Below are 13,842 nucleotides of genomic sequence, written 5' to 3'. Positions count from 1 at the left end.
CCAAGCTCCCCTCCACTCCCATCGCACCTCCTCCTCCCCACCTGAGCGCGCCGCATCCCCACTCCTCCGCCTACCTCCCAGAGTTTCCCACCCAGCTGCCTCGGCAGCATTAGCACGCTCTAGGAGGGATGGGGAGGAGCGGGAATATGGCTCGGTCAGGAGAGGAAGCAGGGAAGAGGCGGGGCCGGGGTGGGGATTTGGGGAAGGAGTTGGAATCAGGGCTGGCTCCAGGGTTTTTGCCGCCCCAAGCAGCAAAAAAAAAAAAAAAAAAAAAAAAAAGCCGTGATCGCAATCTGCGGGAGCTCTACCGCCGCCGCTTCAGTCTTCGGCGGCAATTCAGCGGCTGGTCCTTCACTCAGAGGGAGAGAGGGACCCGCCACCGAATTGCCGCCGAAGACCCAGATGTGCCACCCCTCACTGTTGGCTGCCCCAAGCAGCTGCTTGCTGGGCTGGTGCCTGTAGCCGGCCCTGGTTGGAATAGGGGCAGGGAGGGGGCAGAGGTTGGAAGAGGTGGAGCAGGGCCCCACTGAAGGGTTGGAGTGGGGGTGGGGCCGGGGGGGGGGGGGTCGAGCACCCACAGGAAAGAGGGGAAGTCGGCACCTATGCTTGCTCCCCTGCAGAATTTAAATGGATTTACTCCTGGGGTAGAACATGACATCAATATACAGTAATTCTGCTCAGCAGTTTAGGACAGGAAGCAAGAGAAACTCTGCATTGCAAAGTAGGGGGAATTTGGTAGGCAGAACGTAATTAACCATAACAGAATGTAGCCAGCCCTGACGTTAAGACCCCTGCTGTTGCGAATAGCAGTCTGAGCTCTCTGATGATGATGATGATGATGATATTTTATCAAAGCCTCCATTTTCCATATCATCCAACATGGAGCTTCAGTGACACAGATCATCTCAACACTGTGCCTGAGGACTAGAAGGCAACAAGCTCAAGGAGAAAAGCACATCACCTATTGAATTATCAACATCACTCCCTGAGGCACCTAGATTTTGCATAGACACATCCCTTCCCCCTGCCAAATAGTAACTGCAGGCAATCCTGCTTTTCTCATAAAATCTGACACAATTGTAGCCCATTGTGGTCTAGCTGCAGGATCCAAGACATAATCAAATGTATATTATACTAAAAGTGACATTTGCCTGGCAAAACATTTTAGATGATGTATATGTCTTCCAATCTATGGACACTGCTTGGTGGGAAACAAATCATTGCATATTATGTAGAACTGTACTAGAAAGAGTAAATTAGACCTTGCATTTTACCCTAAAAATTGTGTCCGGGTATTTGCTATTTTTCCAATTGGAAATCTCAGTCTTACCTCCACATGATACTGTGACGTTTCGGATATGCTGCTGGCACTGTCCCGTGCATAACTCTTCCTTTGCTCTAAAAAATAATAATAAAGAGGAATAATTATTCACCTGCTTCCATGTTGTGCAGAAGCTTATATCTTTTAAAAAGGTCTCAGATACCCCACAATATTTTTATACAAAGGTAGAAAAAGAAAAGCTGTTACTTATCATACTCAAAAGGAAAAGCCTTCACCTCATTGTAGCCCTGAGCACAAAATATATCCACATGAACAATACCATGAAAAAAAGCCAGTAGGAGGCAAACAAAAAGCTAGACTCAACACAACAACTCAGAACACAGCAGGTTATTGGCATTTTAAGTATTGTTTGAAAATAATGTATTGTAAAGTTTGAATATTAAATCTTTGACTTCTCACTTATGTAGCTAGCAAAACTGGCTTGGGACTTTTCGTATATGTATTAATGTACTCTGAAACCAAGTGTGCCTTGTTATAAATTACTACTCTATAGCTAAAAAACCCCAGGAATAAGCAGAAAAAAGTCCTAATCAATATCTTAAATATCAGGGACTTGAAACTGAATATTGTAGAAATTATTAAAAAAAACCCCACACACAAATGTGATTTGCCTTTCTTTCTTTCTTCCCAAATATTCAAAATAAATGAATTACTGGTGTAGAAATATGCTGAGAAAGGACAAATGCCGAAGATGCAGTACAGAACTGCCACACTGAATTACTCTAAAAGAAATATCTTATATTTTTCTGACTGTTATATAACGCTGCAAAATCAGAAATATCATGCTGGGTCTATTTTATGCCAGTGGGGAAAAAATAATACACTTTACAAAGTCATAATCAATGAAAAAAAAGCATCATCTTAATTTAATACAAAAATATTCTCAATGTAATATTTGAAACCTTTACCCTTAATCACTGAAGGGCCTAATATTTCTTTCCTTTCTCGGGCAAAGTTCCAAGTGAAGTTAATAGGAGACCTGACAGGGTAAGGTTTTCAGGATTTAGTTTCCAGTATTTTTGTTTTTTTAAATAATCAATTTTTCTGCCTTAAGATGAGATAAATGAGCATTTTGATGAACTGGGTTTCAAGCTGAGAAAAACTGATTATGTACAGTGTATATCAATTTCACCAGAGAGACAACTTGTGTATTTGTGAAAAATGAAGCGTGCTGTTGTGTTAATAGTCTCCAAGAGCTAACTACATCAAAGCACTACTTCAGCTACTAAAAATGATGGCAGGTTTGGGTTGAATAGTTATTTAAGACTTTAGGGTCTATAAATTATACAGATCTTTTGGGAGGGCTGTACAGCAGAAGAGACTGATACCCATTGAGGTCTTAGACCAATGTAAAACAAAGGGCCTTCCCAAATCGTGTTTCTTTACATGGGTATTTCAAGTCAGATGGAGTGTGGGTTTAATAACGGAGGACGCCTATGTTGCAAGAAGTGAAGTACACTCAACTCCCATGATTTCAGTGGGATATTGCTTAGCAGGTGATAGTTAGCAGGAAGTACAGGCCCATAGTTTCATTGTGTCTGCGCATCTCATAGAAGGCAGTAGTTACAGAGAACTCTTGGTAGCTTGCTGTCATTCTTCCCAGAAGACCAGCGTTGCTTACTGAAACAGAGTCACCCAGGGGCAATTAACTTACAACAGTTATTCAGTTTGCTTTAGTGAGATTAGTCTGCAGTACAATCAACCAAATACCAGACTACTGTGGATTACCAGAAGATGCATTTAGGATGGTGCACAAGGGCATACTGTAAAAAAAATCCCCATCATCTGCTCTAATTTAATTACTTAGAAACACAAATAAAAATGTCCTTGGCATTTAATGCTTTAATTTAACTGTTACTAATATTTTTGCTTTTGCAGCATATTACTTATTTTCAGAAGTGTTTAAAAAAAACACCACCACAAACACGCACCTCAAAAGACACTCAATAAACCATTTCTATTTCATTTGCTACCTTTCTTTTTTTGTTTGGACGAAGATCTGAAGAAGTAAAGTCCATCTGTTCCTAACAAAACAAGGGAATTAAAAAGCAATGTCTGGTTTAACCCAACAGCTATAATTATTTCCATCCCAAAGATGACAGGGCAACAGTCTTAACTTACTAGCTGTAAATGAATAAATTGGATGTCGTGCAACAGGAAAGAGGACATGTAGAAAAACCACTGCACGTTCTGATTTACTGAAAGCTTGACCCACTGGGCTTTTTCAAACAGAAGGCTAAATAGATTAACGTTTCTGCTTTCATCAAATTAAACCAGGACAAGGAATTTTACATCTGCTATAAAATTTGTAAAATTAAAATATTAATATAAAATATTAAAATATATGCCTCTATTATACTTATACATTAAAGAAACACTGGCTTGCATGGTGGTTACACTGCATTTCATTTAAGGTCATAACAGGCCAACATGCAACTCTTCCAAAAGGTGGCCTATGATCTTTAGTGTGCACAACTGCTAAACACCTTAGTCTCAGTGCAGGGGTGGGCAAACATTTTGGCCCGAGGGCCACATCTGGGTATGTAAATTGTATGGCGGGCCATGAATGATCATGAAATTGGGAGTTGGGATGTGGGAGGGAGTGAGGGCTCCAGTTGGGAGTGCAGCCAGAAATGAGGAGTTCAGGGTGCAGGAGGGGGCTCCGGGCTGGGGCAGGGGTGTGTGGGGAGGGTGGGGGCCCCAGCTGGGGGTGCGGTGTTTGGGATGCAGGAGGGTGCTCTGTGCTGGGACCGAGGGGTTCAGAGGATGGGAGGGGGATCAGGGCTAGGGTTTGGGGCGCAGAAGGGTGTTGGGGTGCTTACCTCAAGCAGCTCCCAGAAGCAGCGGCATGTTCCCCCCTCTGGCTCCTACACTGAGGTGCGTCCAGGTAGTTCTGTCCACTGCCCCATCCGCAGGTGCCACCCCTGCAGCTCCCATTGGCCGTGGTTTCTGGCCAATGGGAGCTGCAGGGGTGACACTTGGCGTGGGGGCAACATGTGGAGCCCCCTGGCTGCCCCTACGCATAGAAGCCGGGCGGGGACATTCCTCTGCTTCTGGGAGCCATGGCACATGTGGAGTGGGGCAAGCCCCGGACCCTGCTCTCCAGCGGGAGCTCAAGGGCCGGATTAAAATGTCTGAAGGGTCGGGATGTGGCCCCCAAGCGGTAGTTTGCCCACCCCTTAGTGCAAAGATAGGGCCTCCAAAAGCACTGTATAGCAGCAGCAGTGAACATGTCCCCATCCAACAGAACAGCATAGCACTTTCGGTAGACAAGATGCCACATGAAATGTTTTCAGCCCCAGGAAGGTAATACTTTTACACTGTTATATATATAAAAAAGTTAAGTAACAACTGGTGTGGGCATACACACTACTCAGAACAGAACCAAAAAAAGCTGTTTATAAAAATCAGAGAATTGTCAGCATAGGTCACGAATATCTATATTCATCACTCAACTGTCTTTACTATCATTACAGATACAGGAGCGTTTCCTCACAATTTTTTAAGATATCTACATGTGTGTGATGTTTGGCAGCATCCGATAGTGATCTCTATCTCAATTATGAGGGGCACTCTGCAGAAAATATTTGGGAGGCCAGTTACCCAGCAAAGATTATCTCACAGATGATTTTGTACGGCACTAGATAACAGATATAATACACATTCCAGAAGCAAAAGTAGAAAGCATGAAGGTCTATTACAAGGAGAAATTAAGAATTCTATTGGAGAAGTGCTCTTATAGTATTTTCCACCATGCATTACATAATCCTAATTTGCTCAAATCTGTCTGGCAAAATCAGACAGATTCTACCAGATCCCAAAGATTTACGTAACACTTATTCTCTCAATTATGGTTAAAAACATTAGCAGAAACAATCACTGCACGGAGACTTCTCAACCTTTAGAGAAAATATCTGCCAGAAAATATATTGTACACTTAGAACTGTTCCAAAATTTGGCTTCTAATACATATACAACCCAATTTCAGCCTAAATACTGGTAGTCATTTCTAGCAGAACAATTTTTTCAAATACACATTTAAAACTCAATGGTTAGCAAGCTTCACTCCCTTCCCTGACATGGCCAACTCAGCTGCTTATTATCCAATCTTCCTCAGAGCCAGGTCTCAGGGACTGCCCAGGATGGGTTGACTGAAGGAAAGGCTATAAAGGAGGCTCATGAGCAGACAGTGTCCAGAATTAACCATTTCCTGAGGTTTTCCTTTTTTGGTAACTTCGGTAGAAAAAATCAATTTCAGCCTATGCTCTCCTAGGGCTTTGCTTATTACATTTTAGGGTTCTGCCTATAAAACCCTTTAATCCCTGACCCTAGTTTGCATTTCCCTTCAAAAAGGGTTACACAAACTGCTTTATATTCTGGATTGGAGCAAATGTGCTCTATATGGTCTGGCTTCTGGCATAAATTAGCGTGAGTCAGCAGAATAGCTCCGCCTCTCCTTACAGGGACCTCAACTCTGAGAACCTGTCACAAGACTCCACTCCTTTGGTACTTGTCCTTCTCAGTTCCAGGTTATACCCTTCCACTATTATCAGACTTTTCCACACAGGGAACGTTCTCTTTTGTACTTCCCTCATAGGGCAATTAATCTCATGCCCTTTTTTTCTGGGCATCAGAGGGCCCTCCTGCTCCAAAATTACAAAGTTCTCTATAAAGGAAATTATAAAAATAATAAATAGTTTAGGGTTGACCAAAACATTTTGTTTCAATAACAGTCTTATTATGATGTCAACTTTTTATGTTGTATTATGTTATATAAAAAGTCATTTCAAAACAAAAAACTAAAATGTCTCATTCCAAAAATGTCAAAGTAGGATGTCCCAACATTGTAGGAACTTCCCCCCTCCCGATTTCTTTTTTTAAACAAAATATCCAGTGAAATTCATAATATATTTTGATTTCAAGAGAACTGCAGATATTCCTCCAAGATTTCTCCAATCAGATCCTTTTAGGAATTTGATTTAAAAAACAGGCTCTTATTTTTGAAAATGTTGGCCCAAATCTTCCCTGAACCAAGATCAAGATGATAAATAATGCAGAGGGTTTGTCCCATTTAAAAAAAAAAACAAAAACAAAAAACAAACAAAACCCACCTTTCGTTTGTGAGTGTTAGGGATTAATTTTTCAACATGTAATTTTTTCATGGTTTTTCCTATAGTAACCTCCAGACTGGATTACTGCATCACCCTCCTCATAAAGCTACTCTTGAAGCCAGTATGACTATATGATGTAATAATATGTTTGACTGTCTGTAAGATGTATGAATTTTCTGCTATTTGATACAACCCTTTTCTCCTTTTTCATTAACTTACATCTACCATTAATTTCATGGCTTTCAAATTCAATGTTTGAACATTTCCTTAAGTGATTCTTTTTTAATTCAATACATATTTAACACAGTAAAAAATATTTATAAAAACACCCAAACTAATTCTGCTAGCGATGGACTAGCAGCTTGGTAAAAAAAAAAAATTATTGATGGCATATCACATTGGTAGATGTGCAGGTGAATGGACCCCTGATGGTGTGGCTGATGTGGTTAGGTCCTATGATGGTGTCCCTTGAATAGATATGTGGACAGAGTGGGCAATGGGGTTTGTTGCACGGATAGGTTCCTGGGTTAGTGTTTTGTTGTGTGGTGTAGTATTTGCTTCAAGTTGGTGGGCTGTCTGTAAGCGAGAACTGGCCTGTCTCCCAAGGTCTGAGAGAGTAAGGGATCATCCTTCAGGATAGGTTGCACATTCTTGATCACGCGCTGGAGAGGTTTTAGTTGGGGGCTGAAGGTGACGGCTAGTGGCGTTCTTTTATTTTCTTTGTTGGGCCTGTCCTGTAGTAGATGACTTCTGGGTACCCTTCTGGCTCTGTCAATCTGTTTCTTCACTTCAGAAGGTGGGTATTGTAGTTTTAAGAATGCTTGATAGAGATCCTGTAGGTGTTTGTCTCTGTCTGAGGGATTGGAGCAAATGCGGTTGTATCTTAGAGCTTGGCTGTAGACAATGGATCGCGTGATGTGGTCTGGATGAAAGCTGGAGGCATATAGGTAAGTAAAGAGGTCAGTAGGTTTCCAGTATAGGGTGGTTATGTGACCATCGCTTCTTTGCACTGTAGTGTTCAGGAAGTGGATCTCTTGTGTGGACTGGTCCAGGCTGAGGTTGATGCCTCAAGGACTTCTCATTGTTTTTACTTATTGCTCTATCCACTTCTCTACTTCTAATTTGGCTTGGTCCTAATACCACTTCCAGATATTTGGTTAAATGTTACATAAAACTCAGTAGAGCCTTAAATTAAATTTATCTTGTTTCTATGAATACACTTTTGGAACTCTTACAGCAGCTCCAAAAGATTGACACCAACATTTCTTAGGCTCAGGCCACACAGTTTTTCTGTCTAAGACTAAATACTTACGATTCTCTGATGTGCTAATGGAATGAAATCCAAATGTGGAAATTAAAGTATCTAATTAATATTCACTAGTATCATTTTGACAGCCATACAGCAAGACTGAAGTGTTTGCCATTTGCCTGCCTATTGCAAGATATTTCAATAAGAATATTTCTCATGGTGACTCTTGAGAATGAACTATGGAAGTTGTTGATTTAATGAAAGTTAACACTTTTCCCTTTATGCTTTCACTCTCCATTGTAATCATCTTGTTTCCTAGGTCCAGCTCATCAGTTCCCTCCACGCATGAAGAGAGTTATTAAGGCTCCACAACGGGCACAGCCAGATAGAATTAATACAAGTGTCAAAACCAGAGAGTTTATTCTATTTAATCTGATAGTCTTTGTTTTCAAATCACGTTCATATCCAAAACACTAAGCTTGTAGAAATGTAGTTTAGCACCACCACCACAGGTAATTTAAACAGTTGAAATGCCTAAAACAATAGCTACCTACAATAACTTTTTGATGATGGTAAGAAAAAGAAACACAGATTTAAGTCAATCTAATTATGCTCCACTACTGAAGAAGTCTAATCAAAAGAATTATAACAGCATAGATCTAAAAATCAAATCATGAGGTAAGGTAAAGTCTTTGTACCACTTTACTCATAGTGTGGGGCTCTCTGACTGGCTAGGAGATTCACTATTCTAATCTAGACAGGTGCTTATACTACATTGATCACCACAGTGTCTGAATGCCTAGCTCAACCCCTGTCTGCTACTATCTTCTCAAATACACATAAGGACACAGATTAAGATGGGACTGTAATTCTTCCTCTGATGAGGACTTGTTTACAGTTATCTGTGCCTTTGGAAACTCCATTAATGTTGTCAGCTCTCTGGAATCTATTGTGATTTTTGCCCCTGCTGCAGACAATCATGTGATGATGGGAAAAAGTATAGCCTTCATACCATTTTGGGGAAGCAAACAAGAAAGAGGGAGGGACTCCCCTACACTCTGGCCTGGAACCCAGTGAAAAGTACATTCAACTGCAAGCTCAAAGACTCAGAGTTCTAGTCCCAGCTCACTTACTGACTGCTGTTAGTAAGTTGTGAAGGGCACAAAAATATTATGAACCAAAGTTTCATTCTTTAGGGGGTAGCTATCACTCAGTTTCATGGGTAAGACAAGCAAGAGCTTGCACAAGGTCCCTTCAGGAGGAGCTATGGACAGAACCCAGGACTCTAATATAACCATCAAGTCTCAACCACTTTGCCAAACAGTCTTTCAGAAGGAACATGACAAATTAGGTGCTTATGCCACCCACATTAACAGTGTGGCTCTGTGTCATCCTCTAGTGGCTAGACCACATATGATGTCTATGATTCTTCTATTACTTTCATACTAAGACACATGTTCTTTAGCTCAAGTGGTAAAGGCTCTTCTTTTATTTTTTACATATAGAGGTCCCAGGCTCCATTCCAACAGATGAGCCAGACAGGAGCGATGTTACATTTAGCTATGCTTTCTGTAACCATACAGAAACATTCAGCTCACAGAGCCAGAAACAGAAATCAAGAATCCCAATGTCTAGTGTTCCACTGCTTAGGAATACTTATTCAGTCCCCCAGGGCAATCTGTATATGGTGCATGTGTCTTTCTCTCCATATGGGCTGGTGCACAGAAAGAATAAAAGCATTGTCCCGCACCCTTCACTTATTTTTCGCAGTTTCATAGAGTATAAGGCTAGAAGAAACCATTGGATCAGTCTGACCTCCTGTTTACCACAGACCATCAAATTTCATCCAGATACCCCTATATTATGCCCAAAGACTTTAGTTAGGTCAAAATATTTCAGTTCTCAGGAAACTGTGTGCCACAGGTAGAGAACAGAAGAGACCAAGGTACTACCAATGCCCAAGGCCCCTGTAATGGCAGGGAATTGAAAGGTGAGATGTGCCCAGATGTACAGGTGCACTGGCGGGGGGGGCAGGAATATTTTCACTAATGGGGCTATTCTATCTGTGCTGCAGCCATGGAGATAGGCCTGGTGGCAACCAAAACAGGGGTTGCGACAACTGTGCACTGCTGGGACTGCACATGCATGTAACTCTCCTGGTGTGTGTCTACAGGCATGCTAGACAGATTCAGAATGGTTTCTGCCCTTTTGGATAAGGGACAGGGCCAAAAGGATTATGCTGATTGGGCCTTTTGGATCAATTATGGTTTGAGAGACAGATGCACACACATTTTTAACAAATATAAATATAAATATTAAGCCATTTATCATATCTGTAGCATGCCTAGCTCTATGAATCCCTTGACCTGGTTGTGACTTCTTGGAGCTTGTAATTATACAGTGTACATTTTAAAAGCCTTCCAGACTTTGCTTTAAATTAAGTACTGAAAACTATGAAAATTCTCAAGCAATTTAATCCCCACCATCTAAGCAGCAGCACAATTATAATTACTGCTTTTTAAATATAAAAACACATGGCTTACTGAAGTGTCCTGAAGAAGCTAGAAGTTTTAGACTCCAAAAGGAAGTATATGTCATTATTAGGCACGGTGCTGAAAGATATGTTTAAACAATTTATCGTGCACCATCAACTCAGTTTTGCAAAAGAATGTCATTGTTTTGTCATCACTCACTGGCAAAAGCCCAGTGCGTCATCACTATTGGCTCCAAACCGAAGCCACAGAGCTCTTGTGACAACCAGAAGCAGTTCCATAGGAGACAGACGGAGAAGCTAACTTTAGAACAATAGATAAGATTAAGATCTCAACAGAAAAGATTAAGAGTTTAAAGTTCATTTCAGAGGCAAAGGTCAGGAATTTTAAAAATGCGTAGAGCATTTTTTCTATGAGTTACCTGACAGCTCTCATCTCGAAGGAGAAATATATCCTAAGGCAGCTCTCAAGAGAACTGAATGGTCCAGGCAGGAAAGGAGTTGAAAATGAAGAGGTCACTGACACAGAAAAGGCCAAGACTGTAGTAATCAAAAGTTCTTACCATTTGATTGCCATGTAAACGCGAGTGATAACGTACAAGTGGTCACATCACAAATACCATCTAAACTCACTTCACAATTGGAACAATTGTTAATAGTCTTAGATGAAAGACAAAGAAAAGACTAAATAGTCATGGAGACTGAACTACCCTACAGAGGTGGCCACGTTTATGGGTATATCTTCACTAGACAGTTAAATACTCTTACCCAAGTGTTACCCCCACTTCACCCATCCCCACTATCCACACTGCAAAACCTTTGACACAGTTTGGAGGTAACTTTAAGACCAGGCTTGGAATATAGGTTAGGTTTGCAATGAGGATGCAGACCAAAAACCTCCCCACAAAAGTACAGATAGTCCTCCAATGCCTTTCCCATAGTTCCCCCTTGAAAACAGACAAGTTCTCCTTCAACTGACTGGGAAAGAATCCTTGAGTGTCTCAGCACAAAGAACCATGGGCTTTGCTCCCAGACACATACAGGCAAGAGCAGAACCAGTGAGGACACAGTAACATGGGCAGGGTTTTGCTGTAGGGATGTTCACACCTGGGCTAAGCTAAGACTCATGTGCCAATCACTCAGGTTAACTATGCAGAGAAGACAGTCCTCATATCAAGATTGAGCCAAGTTGGTAAGATAGTGTGAAGAAGCTTCCACTGCCATGCTGGGCCCAATATGTAGTCAATGGAAGGAAATTAATTCATGCCAATTACACTTAAAAACATGTCAAATGCCTTAGATAAAGAGAGATCTCCTCAGTATTTTGTACATGTAAGGAATGCTGCAAATGCTAAATATCAGGCCTGGCTAGGAAATATTGTAAATACTGAGATAATGGTATCGAAGGTAACTGTCAATTTTCTCAGAATGACCACTGTAGAGAAACAACTTTTAGGTATTAACAGACACAAATCTATCTAGGTACTTCAGGGCTGACATTTTCAATGCATGAAAGTTTGAGCACCATTCTCTCAACAAATTTGAAAAAGGCGAGCACACAATCTCACTGGCTCTCAATGAGATTTAGGCTCATAAATCACTTCTGGAAATAGGACATTGGCACGTTTGAAAATTTTGCCCTCCTAGATGATAAAGCTTAAGCAACAGATACATTGCTACTGAGCATGTTCAGGAGAACCCACAACAATTTTTTAGCCTCTCCCTTTATGACATAAAACAGGTCAGTGAGTGCAAAGGGCTGTGGCTGTTTCTAACAAGGGGACTAGCCAGGAACAAAGGCTGATGCTGGGATAATTACAAAAAGCAACTGAAACACTGAAACAAAAAGAGTAAATTTTCCCCATTGTCCCGCTGCTAAAAATTCCTTAACATTAAGAAAGGGAGAATGTTGTAGGGACAGTGTTTGAGGACCCCCTAAAAATTCAAATGGAAGTGAGGACCCTTTTTGAAATTAGACAGTCTGGGGACTTCTGGGGTCCATGGACCACAGGTTGAAAACCACTGTTGTAGACACATGCTGGAGGCAGCTAGATGGTACTACAGTTACTAAAAATGTTAAAAATATAATAAGATAAACTACATTGCTTTTAAGAGAGATTTCAGATGCATTTTTTAATTCAGGCATTGCTACCATTTCTTCTCCAATTTACACATATTTGGTGGAACTGACTGACAGTCCTAGAGCCAGAACATATAAAGCATAGGCAGCTAACAGAGCAAACTTTTTTCTATTAAGGTCCTGTTGGAGAGTTGAATCTTCAAATCCATTCCACCCCTGGCAACTCCAATTGTAGTTTTGTGATGTTTCTAATACTGCTGAAAATGAACTGAGATCACCAACTCATTCTGCACAGGCCACCAAATAGCAATTATATGATAACTGTCAATTGATACTAATCTGGGCTGGATTCTAAAATATATAGAAATGAAAGCCTCTTCTGTCCATCACTAATCTCAAATCCACCCACATTGTTTCTAATTTTTTCATAAATGAAAATTCCATACCTGAAATTATCCTATTGTGTTTGAAATAAAAACTCAGGAAGATACAGCACTTCAAGACAAAGAACAAAAATTCTACATTTGTAGATAATTATGCTGATTCTGCTACACTTCTTAGTTTAAAATGAACGGATGATAATACAGAGCTGGGAAGACAGCCAGAAGAGTAAAGCTGTGTCCTAGTCACATAAAAAATGTTCTATAAAACAAAACTTTGATCAACATTTTTCTTAGTGGGTTTTCTTTCTTACTTCCTAATGTTCTAATTAGGTGTGATTTGTTTGTCCAAGGAATGCATACAGGATGCAGAAATTCCTGTTTAAAAAGGATCACTAAGGAATTTAATATTAAAACAAACAGGAACTGTACTTGAGTTACATTAAAAGCAGCATAAAAATGCAGGACTTGAGAAGGGACCTCAAGGAGTCATCACAACCAGCTCCCTGTACCAACTAAACCTAAACACCTGTCAGGGATTGTCTATCTAACCTGTTGATAAAAACCTCCAGTGACAGAGATTCCACAGCTCCCCTTGGAAGCCTATTCCAGAACTTAACTACCCTTATAGTTAGAAAGGGTTTCCTAATAACTAACCTAAATCTCTGTAGCTGAAGATTAAGCCCATCACTATTTGTCCTACCTTTAGTGGACATGAAGAACCATTGATCACTATCGTCTTTATAACAGCTCTTAACATATTTGATAGTTAATAGGTCCCCCTTGGTTTTCTTTTCTCAAGACTAAATATATCCAGATTTTTTAACCTTTCCTCATAGGTCAGCTTTTCTCAATCTTTTATCATTTTTGTTCCTCTCTCCAGTTTAACCATTGGACACAATACTCCAGCTGAGCCCTCACCAGTGCCAAGCAAAACAGGACAATTGCTTCCCATGTCTTACATACAACACTCCTATTGATAACATGGTAACTTTTTTGTACAATGTACCACATTGTTGATGCATATTCAGTTTGTGATCCCAGATTTTTTTCAGCAGTACCACCACTAGCCAGTTATTTCCCAATCTGTATTTGTGCATTTGAGTTTTCATGCTCAACTGTAGTGCTTTGCATCTCTCTCTATTGAGCTTCACCTTGCTGATTTCAGACATATTCTTGAATTTCTCAA

General features: G+C 40.6%; 1 protein-coding gene across 10 annotated transcripts in view; it reads right to left on the bottom strand.

Annotated features, from left to right (window-relative positions):
- EPS8 (epidermal growth factor receptor pathway substrate 8) overlaps positions 1-13,842 on the bottom strand; it is a 205,869-nt gene that overhangs the window by 64,497 nt on the left and 127,530 nt on the right. For all 10 annotated transcript variants that reach the window (XM_039545122.1, XM_039545152.1, XM_039545172.1 and 7 more), the window contains one exon: positions 1,331-1,398. In XM_039545122.1, the coding sequence (XP_039401056.1) occupies positions 1,331-1,398 (68 nt within the window). The remainder of the gene's footprint in view (positions 1-1,330; positions 1,399-13,842) is intronic.

This window comes from Mauremys reevesii, linkage group 1, assembly GCF_016161935.1.
Source record: "Mauremys reevesii isolate NIE-2019 linkage group 1, ASM1616193v1, whole genome shotgun sequence".
NCBI classification, from domain to species: domain Eukaryota; kingdom Metazoa; phylum Chordata; order Testudines; family Geoemydidae; genus Mauremys; species Mauremys reevesii.
This window is presented reverse-complemented; position numbering and strand designations above follow the sequence as displayed.